Source organism: Jaculus jaculus, chromosome 8 (genome assembly GCF_020740685.1).
Source record: "Jaculus jaculus isolate mJacJac1 chromosome 8, mJacJac1.mat.Y.cur, whole genome shotgun sequence".
NCBI classification, from domain to species: domain Eukaryota; kingdom Metazoa; phylum Chordata; class Mammalia; order Rodentia; family Dipodidae; genus Jaculus; species Jaculus jaculus.
The window spans coordinates 114627123-114642524 of NC_059109.1; the positions used below are offsets into that span (position 1 = coordinate 114627123).

At 45.5% G+C, this 15402-nt stretch overlaps 2 protein-coding genes across 3 annotated transcripts in view; one reads left to right on the forward strand and one right to left on the reverse strand.

Annotated features, from left to right (window-relative positions):
* Nfs1 (NFS1 cysteine desulfurase) overlaps positions 1 to 11607 on the reverse strand; it is a 31864-nt gene extending 20257 nt beyond the window's left edge. The window contains exons 1-5 of the mRNA XM_045157463.1: positions 11508 to 11607; positions 10792 to 10901; positions 6798 to 6914; positions 5343 to 5426; positions 1708 to 1860 (exon numbers count right to left, since the gene is read on the reverse strand). Of these exons, the coding sequence (XP_045013398.1) occupies positions 1708 to 1860; positions 5343 to 5426; positions 6798 to 6914; positions 10792 to 10901; positions 11508 to 11604 (561 nt within the window). The 5' untranslated portion in view covers positions 11605 to 11607. The remainder of the gene's footprint in view (positions 1 to 1707; positions 1861 to 5342; positions 5427 to 6797; positions 6915 to 10791; positions 10902 to 11507) is intronic.
* A 53-nt stretch (positions 11608 to 11660) lies between these two features.
* Positions 11661 to 13588, forward strand: Romo1 (reactive oxygen species modulator 1). Of its 2 annotated transcripts, none has more exons than XM_004668124.2 (3): positions 11661 to 11789; positions 12000 to 12130; positions 13400 to 13588. In XM_004668124.2, the coding sequence occupies exons 2-3, from the start codon at positions 12000 to 12002 to the stop codon at positions 13506 to 13508; spliced, it is 240 nt and encodes a 79-aa protein (XP_004668181.1). In that variant the 5' UTR covers positions 11661 to 11789; the 3' UTR covers positions 13509 to 13588. The 2 variants fall into 2 exon arrangements, with proteins under 2 accessions (XP_004668181.1, XP_004668180.1); XM_004668123.2 differs by having other exon boundaries at positions 11676 to 11794.
* The last annotated feature ends 1814 nt before the right edge of the window (positions 13589 to 15402 follow it).

The following is a 15402-nucleotide window of genomic DNA, read 5'->3' on the forward strand; positions in this document are numbered from 1 at the left end:
AGCCTGGGCTAGAGTGAAATCCTACTTCAAAAATTTACAAAAGAAAGAGAGAAATGATATGGTCACTCAAGAGCCTGTGACCACTGCCAAGGAACTCCAGATACATGTGCCAGTTTGTGAACCTAGCCTTACATGGGTATGGGGGAAACTGAGTCTGGGCTAGCAGGTTTTGCAAGCCAGCAAGTGTCTTTAACCACTGAGGCATGTTTAGTTTTGTTTAAAGTGTGTTTTTTGTTTTGCTTTGTTTATTGTTTTTTGTTTTGGAGGTAGGGTCTCACTCTAGCCCAGGCTGATCTGGGATTCACTATGGAGTCTCAGGGTGGCCTCGAACTCACGGTGATCCTCCTACCTTTGCCTCCTGAGTGCTGGGATTAAAGGCGTGCGCCACCACACCCGGCTTAAAATGTTTTTATTTTTATTTCCAAGAGAGAAAGAGAGAAAGCAAAACATTAGGACCACTGTAAACTCCAGACTGACGTACCACTTTGTGCCTCTTGCTTTATGTGGGTACTGGGGAACTGAACTTGGGTTGTTAGGCTTTGCAAACAAGCACCTTTAAAACCCTGTTTTGTTTTAATATTTGTTAATTGGTTTTTGAAGGTAGGGTCTCGCTCTAGCCCAGGCAGACCTAGCACTCACTGTGTAGTTCCAGGCTGGCCTTCAGTTCACAGTGCTCCTCCCACCTCTGCTCCCGGGGGCTGGGGTTAAAGCCATGGGCCCTCACTCCCTGCCTGTTGTTTTGTTTGGGGACAGGATCTTACAATGTAACCCAAGCTATCCTGGAACTCAATATGTAGCAGATGTAGGCCTTAAACTAATCCTCCTGCCTCTCTACCTCTCAAGTGCTAGTACGACAGGTATGAGCCACTATTCCACACCTGGCAAGAATACCTTTTTTTTTTTTTTTTTTTTTGAGGTAGGTTCTCTCTTTGGTACAGGCTGACCTGGAATTAACTATGGAGTCTCAGGGTGGTCTTGAACTCATGGATCCTCCTATCTCTGCCTCCCAAGTGCTGGGATTAAAGGCGTGTGCCACCACCATGCCCAGCTTTTTTGGGGGGGGGGGAGCAGGGTCTCAGTAGCTTGGGCTGGCCCCAAACTCTGTGTGATTTTTCCTACCTCAGCCTCCAGGCATGAGCCATGATGCACCAGCTTTACTTATTTACTTTGGCTTTTTGAGACAGAGTGTCACTATGAAGCCCAAGATGGTTTTGGATTCACAATCTTCTTGCCTCAGGCTTCTGGGTCCTTGGATTACAGGTATGTTCTCCCTCAGCTAGCATACATTAAAATGCTTTCTTGGTTTGCTTTTTGTGATTCTGGGTACTAAACTGACAGCCTTGTGCATGCTAGGCAAGCACTCTTGCCACTGAGCCATGCCATTGGCTATCATAGCTCCTTCATATGGAGATGAGAAGCACTGGCACAGGGAAGGAGGCCAGAACTTTGCAGTTGTGTGAGTCTCTGTCCAGTGGCTCTCCTTTAAACCAGAAATCACCAACAGAGCTGAGAAATAAGTCCTCCAGAGAAAAGGAGAACATAATAAATTTAAGGTAAACATGTCTTTTTCTGAGAATGCCATTAACACTATGCCCTAACATAACTACTAGATGGACCTTTAAATTCCAGACAAAGCTAAAGACATCGATCTACAGGCTGCAACTAGGCTCCACCTATTTTGCCCCTCATACCAAGAGCCACCTTTACCTTTAGGTCAATGATGCCACTCTTTTGAACTGGGAGGTAGGTCACCCGAAATCCTTCAGCTTCCAGGGAACGGCAGGAATCCAAGACACATTTGTGTTCAGTCTGGGTGGTGATCAGGTGTTTTTTCCGTGACCTATAGAACCTGGCCACACCCTAAAGATTGGTGACAGTGTAAGAAAGGAGAATTTATTCAGAAAGATAGCAATAACTACAATCTCATCTAAAAAGAGAGACTATTTTTCTGGTCTAGGGACTGAACCCTACGGACAACCTCTGCAACTGGCCGCACACCAAGGCAAATGTTTGTAATATCTGAAGAAACAATAAAGACAGGCTAAAACAGTCCTAGAATTTCTAATTTTTTTATTTGTTTGGTTTTCTGAGGTAGGGTCTAGCTGTGCCCAGGCTAGCCTGGAATTCATTATTTACTCTCAGGGTGGCCTCAAACTCACAGCGATCCTCCTACCTCTGCCACCTGAGTGCTAGGATTAAGGGCATGTGCCACCATGCCCTGCTCTCTAGCCCCTCTTTTAACATTTTTTTTTTTTTTTTACTGGAAAACAAACAACAACAAAAAAAAACACTTTTATTTGAGAAAGAGAGAAAGAAAGAATGGACACACAAGGGCCTCTAGCCACAGCAAATAAACTCCAGATGCATGTAATCTTGTGCATATGGATTTATGGTAATGGGGAATTGAACCCAGGTCCTTAGACTTTGTAGGCAAGCATATATATATGATATTTTTGTTTATTTGACCAAGAAAGAGGAAGAGAGAGAATGAGCATGCCAAGGCCTCCAGACACTGCAAACAAACTCCAGACACATGCGCTCCCTTGTGCATCTGGCTAACCTGGGTCCTGGGAACTCAAACCTGGGTCTTTTGGCTTTGCAGGCAAATGCCTTAACAGCTAAGTCATCCTTCTGGCTCCACACTTCATAATTTTAATGTATGTCTCATTTTGCTTGATGCTCTCTTACTGTATTATTTTTCTTGTTATTACCATTGTTGTCATTATAAAATTTAGAATTTTTTTCCAAATAAAAACCTATGAGTGGAGCTGGAGAAATGGTTTAGAGGTTAAGGTGCTGGCCTTCAAAGCCAAAGGGCCCAAGTTCGATTCCCCATGACCCACATAAACCAGATGCACAGGTGGCACATGCATCTACAGTTTGTTTACAACAGCTGGAGGCTATGACACGCCCATTCTCTCTCCCTCCATCTCTCAAATTACAGCAACAACAACAACAAAAAAGTCTACAAATGAAAAAAAAAGCCTAGGCATGGTGGCATGTGACTTTAAAGAAAAACTAGGAAGGAATACTCAACAGAAAGCAAGTATATTGTCTCTTGTTTTGATTTTGTTTGTTTGTTTGTTTGTTTTAGTTTTTTGAGGTAGGGTCTCACTCTAGCCCAGGCCGACCTGGAATTCACTATGGCGTCTCAGGGTGGCCTCGAACTCATGGCACTCCTCCTACCTCTGCCTCCCGAGTGCTGGGATTAAAGGCACGCACCACCACGCCCGGCTAGTTTTTTTGAGGTAGGGTCTCACTCTAGCTCAGGTTTGAATTCACTATGTAGTCTTAGAGTGGCCTCAAACTCACAGCAATCCTCCTACCTCTGTCTCCGGTGTGCTGGGATTAAAGGCATGTGCCACCACACCTGGAAAGTATATTGTCTTTTTACAACCATTATAAATACAGTGAAAACAACAGTCCTGGGATTAATGGTGTGCACAACCATGCCCAGCTTGTGCTTTGAAAAAAATATCTATTTATGGGCTGCAAAGATGGCTTAGTGGTTAAGGCACTTGACTGCAAAGCCTAAGAACTCATGTTCAAATATCCGTTCCCAGGTAGCCAGAGGTATTGATGCAGGCATTCAATGCCACACATGTACATAAGGGGGCGCATGTGTCTGGAGTTCGTCTGCAGCAGGATGAAGGTCCTCACGTACCTGTTTTGTCTCTCTCTGCCACTCTCAAAATAAAAAAATTACAAGCAGAGAGATGGAGAGAACAAAGACCAATAGAGAGAATGTGTGCACCAGGGCATCCACTTTGTACATCTGGCTTTACATAGGTACTGAGGAATCAAACCCAGGTCATTATGCTTTTTGCAGGTAAGCGTCTCAATGGCTGGGCCACCTCTCCAGCCTCTGTGCTTTGTTAGTAAGCCTGAATTAGTAATTTGGTAAAGATTTAAGTCATAAATCTTGCAATAAGCATTTAGAAATAATCTAAAATTTTAACTTTTTTGAAAGTATTCTCCATTGCACAAACAGTCCCCACGTTTGGAGGAAATTCCACCCTGAATTTAAGGTCTATAAAGTCTAAAGGAAGGATACTTTCCTGCTAATGGGAATGAACAGAGTGGGAATGATTCTAGAGCTCATCCCAAGCCTCTGAGTCTCAAGCCAGGGTCAGGAAAACCAGTGTTAGCAGCATATTGAGAAGCAGTGAGATGGTGTGGTATCTGAACTGAACCTACAGCAGGCCACAATTTCTCAAAAGCCTTGGCATTTACTCAAGTAATCCTAGCAGTCAAATGTAATTATGTTCTATGAAACATCAACATGACTGCCAAGAGTGGAATTTTACTTGTGTAAACCCCAACTTTGTTTGCAGTGGCTAGAGGCCTTGGTGCACCCATTCTCTCTCTTCCTATTTCTCTGAAGCAAAAAATAACATTATATATATATATATATATGTTTGTTTGTTTGTTTATATATATATACACACACACACACACATATACACACACACACATACATACATATATGTATCTCTCCAGTCTGTTTGCCTTGCCTCTCTCTCTCCATATATATTATATATATATATATATCGTAGATATAGATCTTTGAAATAGCTGCCATCCAAAAATAAAATGCAACACAACAAAGAACCCTACACCATCTCCTTTCCTATCCAAATACCTTGTTGAACTCAGACCAACAACAAATAATTTAAGATGACAAGAGCTGAGGGAAGCAACACATCAGAGAGTATCATCTCTTCAAAAAAGGTAGGGGCTGGAGAGATGGCTTAGTGGTTAAGCGCTTGCCTGTGAAGCCTAAGGACCCCGGCTCGAGGCTCGGTTCCCCAGGTCCCACGTCAGCCAGATGCACAAGGGGGCACACGCGTCTGGAGTTCGTTTGCAGAGGCTGGAAGCCCTGGCGAGCCCGTTCACTCTCTCTCCCTCTATCTGTCTTTCTCTCTGTGTCTGTCGCTCTCAAATAAATAAATTAATTAATTAATTAAAAAAAAAAAAGGTAGGGCTGGGGACCTTAGAGGGGAAAATGTATTGCCAGGCCTTGTGGTACATGTCTTAAATCCCAGCACTTGGGAGGCAGAGGTAGGAGGATGAGGAGGAATGCTGTGAATTTGAGGCCATCCTGACACTACACTGTGAATTCCATGTCAACCCTAACCCCTCACCAAAAAAAAAAAAAAAAAAAAAAAAAAAAAGAAATGTATAAATCCAAGTAATAGAGGAACTGCATCTCCAAAGTCAAGACAGCTCAGAGTTTCTGGTTCTGGCTCCCTTCTCTTTTTCCTGCCTTTCTCTTCCCAGGGCCTCTCACACACTAGGTTAGTTCTACCACAGAGTCACACCCTCAGCGCCCTTACTCTTACCTTAATTGCTATGTTGTTGGATTCAGTAGCACCACTAGTGAAAATGATCTCACGAGGATCAGCTCCAATCAGAGATGCTACTTGCTGTAAGTCAAGGACCACAGATACATAGCATTAGTTCCCCAAGCAGACAACTGGAACAGAATTCTGGAGCAAGAAACACTCCACTGCATTCTATCAACTGCTCAGAAAGAAACTCATTACCTACCAAGTCTGACTGAAGATAAGACAAAGGGACAGATTGCTACATCTTAGGTCCCATCGCTTTTACCACCCCAAAATAGACTAATTAGAATGCCAAGGCTGATGTAGTAGTGAAGGCCTTTTGTCCCAGCATCTGGGAGGCTAATGGAGGATGATCACTGTGAGCCTGGCACAGTCTGGGGCTACAGAGCAAGTTTTGGGTCAGCCTGGGCTAGAGTGAGACTGCCTCAAAGGAAAAAGAGAAAAAGAATGCCAAATATTGCTGGGGATATAGCTCAGTTGGGGAATGTTGCCTAACATGTAGGAAGCCCTGTGATCAAACACCAACACCACATAAACCAGGTGGAGGCAGGTTCAAGGCTATCCTAAGATACATAGAAAGTTCAAGGTAGCCCAGGCTACATGGGACCATGTCTACAAAAAAAAAAAAAAAAAAAAAGCCTGAATGTCAAGAGAGGTATTATGGTGGCTCATGTCTGTAATCCCAGCCCTCCAGAGGCTGAAGCAGAAAAACTGCCATGAATTTGAGGCCAGCCTACACTACATTTTGAGTTCTAGGCCAGCTTGGATTACAATATGAGAGTTTAGTCACTCTCAACAAACCAAAAATGCCAATATTGTTTTTGAATATTATTTTTTGTTTTAAATAAAATTTACTCACTTACTTACTTGGGAGAAAGAAAGAATACAGGCAGGTCAAAGTTACAGTCCATGTGAGGGAATTACAGACCACCTCACTTATTAAGCCAATTAAAACTCCTTTATTGCCAATGGCCAAGAGTATACCAATTGCTCAGGAGGGCTCTAGACCCTGAAGGAAAGTGGGATAGGATTTATAAAGACAAAAATCACAATTACATCATACCAGGTGCAGGCCAGATAATAGAACTTATGGTTAATAGCATCAAACCAGGGGCATAGAATTACAGTTAATCAAAAGGAAGAGGGTATACTTTGTTGTTGCTGCTGTCCATCTGATGTTGTCTAAGAGGTGATGGCCACCCTCTGCTCATGCCATCGTTTTCCCTGCCAGCATGGAGCTTCCCCTAGAGTCTGTAAGCCAGAACATACCTTCTTCTCCCACAAGCTGCTCTTGGTCTGGTATTTTCTGGTAGCAAGGCAAAGCTGACTGTAACAGTAAAACTGGTACTAAAATGCGGGGTCAATGTTGTTAAAAACCTGACTGCGTGGCTTTTGGAGCTTGTTTTTTGTTTTTGCAAAGTAAGGTTTCACTCTAACGTCTGTACTAACCTGGCGAGCATGTTCCATGGCTGCCTCACTCTCCCAGCCATAAGCATGGGTCCGGGAGTGTGGGTTCCCATAGTAATTGACGAGGTATGGAAGCATGGCATCAAGTACCCGAGGGTCCTGTGCACAGAGAAGAATTCAATCTCTTTCAGACCCTGGTCAGTGCAGACCCTACTTTATCCCCTTAAACCTGCCCACCCTGTCTACAATCCCAACCCTTCAGACACAGCCTATGCTAAGCCTTAACATTCTTCCAACTCTAAAATCCTTATTAAAAAGTATCAAGCTGGGCGTGGTAGTGCATGCCTTTAATCCCAGCACTTGGGAAACAGAGGTAGGAGGACTGCCATGAGTTCGAGGCCACCCTGAGACTCCATAGTGAATTCCAGGTCAGCTTGGGCTAGAGTGAGACCCTACCTCGAAAAACCAAAAAAAAAAAAAAAAAAAGTATCAACCTGGCCTGGAGATATGGCTTAGTGGTTAAGCACTTGCCTGTGAAGCCTAAGGGCCCTGCTTTGAGGCTCGATTCCACAGAACCCATGTAAGCTAGATGTACAAGGTGACGCATGCATCTGGAGTTCGTTTGCAGTGGCTGGAGGCCCTGATGTGTCCATCCTCTCTCTGTCTGTCACTCACAAATAAATAAACAAAAACTTTTTTTAAAAAGTATCAACCTTACCTATTCTCACTGTTGAATCGTCTTAAAAATCACATTGTTCTACCACCCCCAGAGGTCATTAATAAACAGTGTCTTCCCCTCTATTCCTTTTTGTTGAGACAGGGCCTCATACACCCCATGCTGGCCTCAAGCCTGTTCCATACCAAAGGCATGCCTTGAATTCCTGCTCCCCTTGCCTTCACTTCCTGAGTGCTCACATTATAGGTATATGTCACCATACCTGGCAGCACTGCCTTGTTCTGGTAACTATTTTTACTAGTGTTTCCATTCCTGCCAGGCAATGTGATTAATATGGGCTGAGACTCGACACAGGCAAACATCCCCCTCATGCACTGGTGAAAAGTATATTGCCTTTAATCCCAGCACTCAGGAGGTAAGTAGGAGGATCACTGTGAATTTGAGGCTACCCTGAGACTACATAGTAAATTCCAAGTCAGCCTGGGCTAGAATGAAACCCTACCTGGAAAAACAAACAAAAAATAGACTTGGGAACTGGGAAGATGTCAAGTAGATCAAGTGAGTACCTGAGTTTGGATAGCAAGAACCCATGTGAAAAATCACTGTTGCCCTAGCATTTGTAATTCAGAACACCTAGGGAGAGGAGGCAGGTGGAGACAGAAAAATGCATGTTTACCTTAACACATGCATGTTCCCACATGAACAGGAAAATGCACACATACACACACATATACTAAAACAAAAGTGTATGACGTGTGCTTAACATGCACAAGGCTTCAGGTCCAACTTTTTTTAAAAAATATTTTATTTATTTGCACAGAGAGAGAATGAATGAATGAATATGCCAGGACATCTAGCCACTGTAACTCCAGATGCATGCACCACTTTATGCATCTGGCTTTATGTGGGTAGGAATCAAACCTTGTACGTTAGGCTTTGTAGGCAAGCACCTTAACTGCTGAGCCATCTTTACAGTCCTCAGGTCCAATCTTTAGCACCAAGTGATAACATTAATAGTAATAAAAACAATGTATTGAGTGCTTACCATGTGCTGGGTTCTTGAATATTTTTAGCCCATCTAGCCAAGATGGCAGTCTCCTTATTCCAGAGACTATGTGTTTTTCCTTTTTTTTTTTTAAATTTATTTTATTTATTTATTTGAGAGAGACAGACAAAGAGTGAGAATGGGCACACCAAGGCCTTCAGCCACTGCAAACAAACTCCAGAGGCATGCGCCACCTTTTATCTGGCTTACATGGGTACTGGGGAATCGAGCATAGAACCAAGGTGTTTAGGCTTCACAGGCAAGTGCTTAACCACTAAGCCATCTCTCCAGCCCTCTTTTTTTTTTTTAAATCAAGGGAGGGTCTCACTCTGGTCCAGGCTGGAAATCACTATGTAGTCTCAGGATGGCCTCGAATTTATGTTAATCCTCCTATCTCTGACACCCTAGTGCTGGGATCAAAGGTGTGTGCCACCACACCTAGCTCTTTTTCACTTATTTATTTATGTGTTTATTTATGAGAGAAAGAGAGAATGAGAGAACAAGTGTACCAGGACCTCTACCCACTGCAAACCAACTCCAGATACATATACCACCTTGTATATCTGGCTTCATGTGGGTACTGGGGAATCAAACCTGGATTCTTAGGCTTTGCAGGCAAGCATGTTAACTGCTGAGCCATCTTTCCAGCCCTTTTATTTATTTATTCATTTAATTTTTATTTATTCATTTATTTGAGAAAGAATGGGTGCACCAGAGCCTTTAGCCATTGCAAATGAACTTCAGATGCATGTGCCACCTTGTGCATTTGGCTTATGTGTGTCCTGGGGAATTGAACCTGGATCGTTTGGCTTTGCAGGCAAGTGCCTTAACTACTAAACCATTTCTGCAGCCCCCTCTTTGTTCCTTTTAAAAAGTTATTTGTTTTTTGGAGAGAGTGAGGAGTATACCAGAAACTCAAACAAACTCCAGATGAATGCATCAGTCTTGTGCATCTGGCTTTACATGGGTACTGGGGAACTGAGCCCAGGCATTCAGACTTAGCAAGTAAGTGTTTTAACCACTGAGCAACCTCTCCAGCCCACCTTTATTTATTTTTTTCAAACTAACTTTTTTTTTTTTTTTTTTTTTTTTTGAGGTAGGGTCTTGTTCTAGCCTAGACTGATGTGAAATTCACTATGTAGTCTCAGGGTGGCCTGGAACTCATGGCAATCCTCTTACCTCAAGTGCTGGGATTAAAGGCATGTACCACCATGGCCACGTTTTTGCTTGTTTTGTTTTTGAGGTAGGTTCTCACTATAGCTCAGGCTGACCTGGAATTCAGTATGTAGTCTCAGGGTGGCCTCAAACTCATGGTGATCCTCCTAACTCTGTCTCCCAAGTACTGGGATTGAAGGCATGCACCACCACGCCCAGCTTTTTTGTTTTTAATAAAACACACTAGAATTTTATTGCTTGAAGAAAACAGCATATGAAATCACAAGAATGTCAAAATGAAGTCACTAGGCTTTAAACATATAATACATTATGAGACGCAGTAAAATATTAATTACACTGAACTCTGCATCAGAAAAAAATGATATGGAAAAATATCTAAGTTGTTTGAGAAAAAGGTACACTTAAAATAGAAAGCATAAGGATGTTATAGTACAAATTAAAAAGCTAATACTTAGTATTTCTCTAGGCTGGACTACCTTTGGTACTTAACCTTTTAAAAAAAAGTCTATCTTGCCAAACACTTCATGGATAGACATCCATGAGATATCTTGAAATAACTTGCAACTCAAAACATTCAGCAAAATTACTATCCTTTTCATTATGCAGGGGAAATATTTTTAATACATGTATAACAACATTTCCCTTTATTAAAAATTGCAAACTATGAAACCTAACACTTACAAACTTTCTTTCCTTAGCTCTCCAATTAAAATTGAAATCCTGGAAGATTTTTTTTTTTTCTTTTTTTTAATGAGACATGGCAGTTCAAACTATAGCTCAGCCTGGTCTGGTACTTCCTATGGAGTCTAGGCTGGCTTCAAGCTCTCTGTGATCCCCTGACTCAACTTCTTAAATGCTGAGATTACAGACCTAAGCCACCATATTCAGTTCCCGGACTGGCTCATGCAATTAACTGTCATTAAACTACTCCTTGCCAGGCCGGCAGGGGCAATGGATAGAAAGTAGTAAAATCGTTTCTAGCGGAACTAGAACTTAAAACTTCCTGACTCTTGGTTTATTGCTTTTCCTAGCACACTAAATGGTTTTCAATTCTACAAAGATATGGCCTTCCCGTGAATTTGCCCTTTAACCTTTATACCTGTAAACAGCCTTGGGAAAATTTCCACCTCAGTCCTTACCAGAGGAGTTGTAGCTTGTACATCCATATAGAGAGGTCGCTGCACTGACTCTGCCTCAGGGGCAGTGGCTGTGTCAGAGGGAATAGCCGACAGGGGAGCATGATCTACAACTGACCAAGAAGAAGGGAAAAAAAAAAAAAAAAGGAGTGGCTAAATGAGACAGGATGCAACTATGGACTCAGGAACATATGACATGGCAGAAGCTCGAAGCTGCATCGAGGGGACTTTAAGGGATGTTTTGGGGCTGAATCTCAAAAGACCCAGGCACGTTGTGGAAAGACCTCGAAGAAAGCAGCCGAGAACGGGTACTTGGAGGAGGAGGCCGTTGGGAGGCAATGTTGACAAAGTATCTCGATGGCAGGGAGGAAGCTGTAAAAACCAGGCCATCTGGAAGGAGAAGGGCGGGCAGCGCAGGTGAGGGCGAGCTCCTCCCGAGGCTGCTGGCCGGGCCCGAGCATCCCCCGGGGTAGGTTGTGCAGGAGGAGAGGTTGTTTCAAGCACGCGATTCGAGGGCTCTGGGGTGAGGGGGGGGGGTGGTGGCGGAGGGTAGAGCAGCAGGGTCCACATACGAGGGCCCGGTGCAAGGAAAAGGTGAGGGACGCGGGCGAGAGGAAGGGTCGGAGTGGGCGGCACAGCCGGGCGGCGCGGCTGCGGGAGGACAGCGGCGCCGAGCCTGGCGCGCAGCTGTGCAGAGCGGAGGGTTCGGGGCAGCGTACCGCGCAGGCGCAGTCCCCGGGTGGGCGCCGCGGGCTGCGGCCCCGGCGCGGCGCTGACGGCCCCGGCCGCCCGCCTCCAAGCGGCTCGCAGCAGCATGGTCCCCGCGGCGGCGGCGGCGGCGACGGCCGAGCCCTCCAAGCGAAAAGGCTTGCGGTGTCCGGCCCCAGGCTCCCGGAAGTCGCCGCCTCGCTCCGGAAGCGATCCCCCTGGCGGCGAGCGCCCTCCTCCCGGGTTTCCGAGAGAGTGAGACTTACGGCGGAGCCACGGAAGCCGAGAGCGAGGTGAGGTGAGGTGGAGGTGCGGCCGGCCGCGCCCCGGCGGCGTCGCGCGACGGCGGGCCTCGACGGCGGGGCGGTGTGGACTCGGGCGGGCCGCGCTGACGTCCTGCCCCGAGGTCTCCCCCACCCCCCCGAGCCCGAGCCCGCCCGGCTCCCTGGCTGGCGGCCGGGCCCTCACTTCTTGTCCCTCACCTCCCCCCTACACCCCCGCAGATGCCGGTGGCCGTGGGTCCCTACGGGCAGTCCCAGCCGAGCTGCTTCGACCGCGTCAAGATGGGCTTCGTCATGGGGTGCGCCGTGGGCATGGCGGCCGGGGCGCTCTTCGGCACCTTTTCCTGTCTCAGGTGAGGGCGGGCGCCGGCCGGGGCGTCCCGGCGGGATTGCCCACTTGCTCTCCTCGTCCTCTGAGCCAAAGGAGAAGTGACTTCCTGTTTTAAGGGTGGAAGCGAAAGGTTAGGGGTCGATCTGAGCTCTAGACACTCAAAATGGCCTTCTGACCCTTGGGAGTACAGTGACTACGGGTACATTGGAGCATGAGTGTCCTCAACTGTAGATTAATGGCCAGTTCCACTTTTTGGATTTTCGAGGTAGGGTCTCTCGCTCTAGCCCAGGCTGACCTGGAATTCACCCTGTAGTCTCAGGGTGGCCTCGAACTCATGGTGATCCTCCTACCTCTGCCTCCCGAGTGCTGGGATTAAAGATGTGCACATCACGCCCGGCCAATTTCACTTCTTCTTCTTTTTTTTTTTTTTTTAAGAGCCGGGTTTGGGGACTAGAGAAAATGGCTTAGTGGTTAAGGTGCTCACCTGCAAAGCCAAAGGACCCCGATTTGATTCTCCAGAACCCATGAAAGCCAGATGCACAAGGAGGCACATACAGTGGCTGGAAGCCCTGGCGCGCCATCCTCTCTCTGTATCTCTCAAATAAACATTAAAAAAAAAAAAAAAAAAAAAAAAAACGGCTGGAGAGATGGCTTAGCGGTTAAGCGCTTGCCTGTGAAGCCTAAGGACCCCGGTTCGAGGCCTGATTCCCCAAGACCCACGTTAGCCAGATGCACAAGGCAGCGCACGCGTCTGGAGTTCATTTGCAGTGGATGGAAGCCCTGGCGCGCCCATTCCCTCTCTCTCTCCTTCTCTGTCACTCTCAAATAAATAAAAATAAACATTAAAAAAAAAACTAGAATAGCATGCTTTGCGCCTAACCTGGTACATAATGAATGCAGCGTATATTGTAGAAAATCCTGTTGATGCCCAGTATTTATACTTAGACAGGAAAAACTTTTGAGCCATTTTTCTGCCTTGGAAACATACAAAAGTTCATTTCCACATTTTGATGTTTTTCAACATTGCACAATTAACATTTACCCAGCATTTTAAAACATTGTGTTATTCATAAACGATGTATTTTATGCCTTCCAGAAAGTGAATGCAGTTAATGTGGCATTGAGTACAAATTCTCCTACATTCTCACCCTAGGTGGTTAGAGTGACATCCTTGGAATGACAAATGAGACCAGACTTATGTAGTGCTTACTTGGAAAATGTACTTGTAAATGGGACGTTAATAACTTATTGGTATTTTCCTTACAAGTTGCTCCAATCTTTTTCTCCTCAGGATCGGAATGCGAGGTCGGGAGCTGATGGGTGGCATTGGGAAAACCATGATGCAGAGTGGCGGCACCTTTGGCACATTCATGGCCATCGGAATGGGAATACGATGCTAATCAGAACAGTGATTACCAGCTACATCTGTACTTTCCCAGCCATCCTGACCCTTGTACTGTAATAAACGTTTTTTCTTTCATTCTCAGCCTGTTATTACCGACTCTAGGCAAAGATTTCATAAATTAAAACAGCAAGCTAAAAACCAGGAATGGTGGTTCGTGGCGTGGGAAGATCACCTGAATTAAACAGTAGCCTGGGCCAGTATGTTCCAGGTCAGCCTGAAATCCAAACGAAGCCCAGTGTGGTGTTACACTCCTTTAGAGGCAAAAGTAGGAGGATCACGAGTTACAGGCCACTCTGAGACTACATAGTGAATTCCAGGACTAGAGGGCTTAGTGGTTAAGGCACTTGCCTGGAAAGCCAAAGCACCCAGGATTGATTCACCAGGACACATGTAGGCCACATGCACAAGGTGGGATGCAGCTGGAGTTCCAGTGGCTGGCGACCTTGGAGTGCTTGGGAGAGGTGGTGGCTAGAAGATTGGCTCAGTAGTTAAGGCACCTGCCTGCAAAACCTAATGACACGGGTTCAACTCCCCAGTATAGCCATGTGTCTAGAATTACTTGCTGGACGCCCTATTCTCTGCTTGCAAATAAAAAATTCCCAAACAAGCCAGGCATGGTGATACATACCTTGAGTTCCAGCACTTTGCAGAGGTAGGATCCTCATGAGTTCAAGGCCACCCTGAGACTACATAGTGAATTCCAGGTTAGCCTGAGTGAGAGGGGAGACTGCCTTAAAAACAAAATTCCAGCCGGGCGTGGTGCCGCATGCCTTTAATCCCAGCACTCGGGAGGCAGAGGTAGGAGGATCGCCTTGAGTTCAAGGCCACCCTGAGACTACAGAGTTAGTTCCAGGTCAGCCTGGACCAGAGTGAGACCCTACCTTGAAAAACAAAAAACAAACAATTCCAGGGCTGAAGAGATGGTTTAGGAATTAAGGCATTTGCCTGCAAAGCCAAAAAATCCCAGTTCAACCCTCCAGAACCCACAAAAGCCAGATGCACAAGGAGGCAGATGCATCTGGAGTTCATAGGCAGTGCTGAGACACTTGGCACGCCCATTCTCCCCCTCTCAAATAAATATATATTTAAGAATTGCAATGCCTAGTAAGGCATTTGAATTCAGACTGAAACTACAAAGTGAAATCCAGATTGGCCTGGGCTAGATTAAGACTGTACTTAAAAAACCCTAATGAATAGGATGGGTATATGTTTCATAAATCCTATTTATTAAATCAAAATTGGTAAGGTGGGTGCGGTTGCACACGTAATCCCAGCACTTGAGAGGCAGAGGTAGGGTTGCTGTGACTTCAAGGCCAACCTGATACTGTACAGAGTGGATTGCAGGTCAGCCTGGGCTGGAGAAAGTAGGACTGGAAACATGGCATAGCAGTTAAGGCACTAGCCTGCAAAGCCAAAGTACCTAGGATTCCCCAGGACCCATGAGGCACAAGGGTCAAGTTAGTTTACAGTGACTGGAGAGCCCATTCTCTATCTGCCTCTCTAATAAAAAAATTACAACAAAAGCCAGGAGATGCATGCCTTTAATCCCAGCACTGTGGAGGCAGAAGTGGGAAGATTGTTGTGACTTTGAGGCCACTCTGAGACTACCTAGTAAATTCCAGATCAGGCTGAGCTAGTGAGACACTGCCTGGGCCATGGGGGTAAGAGTTCAGACAAATACATGAAGACTTGTGGGGCAGGGGTAGGTGGAGATTCTGACAACATAATCTGTCCCACAGTGATGAAAAATAGCTTGGACATTTTCTTCAGATACAAGCGAGCATTAAGAAAACATAAAGCAAAATGTTAAGATACATTAGTGGTGAACACCAGCCCTCTGGAGGCTGAGGTAGGAGGCCAGGCTGAGACTATTTTCAAGTTATACCCTA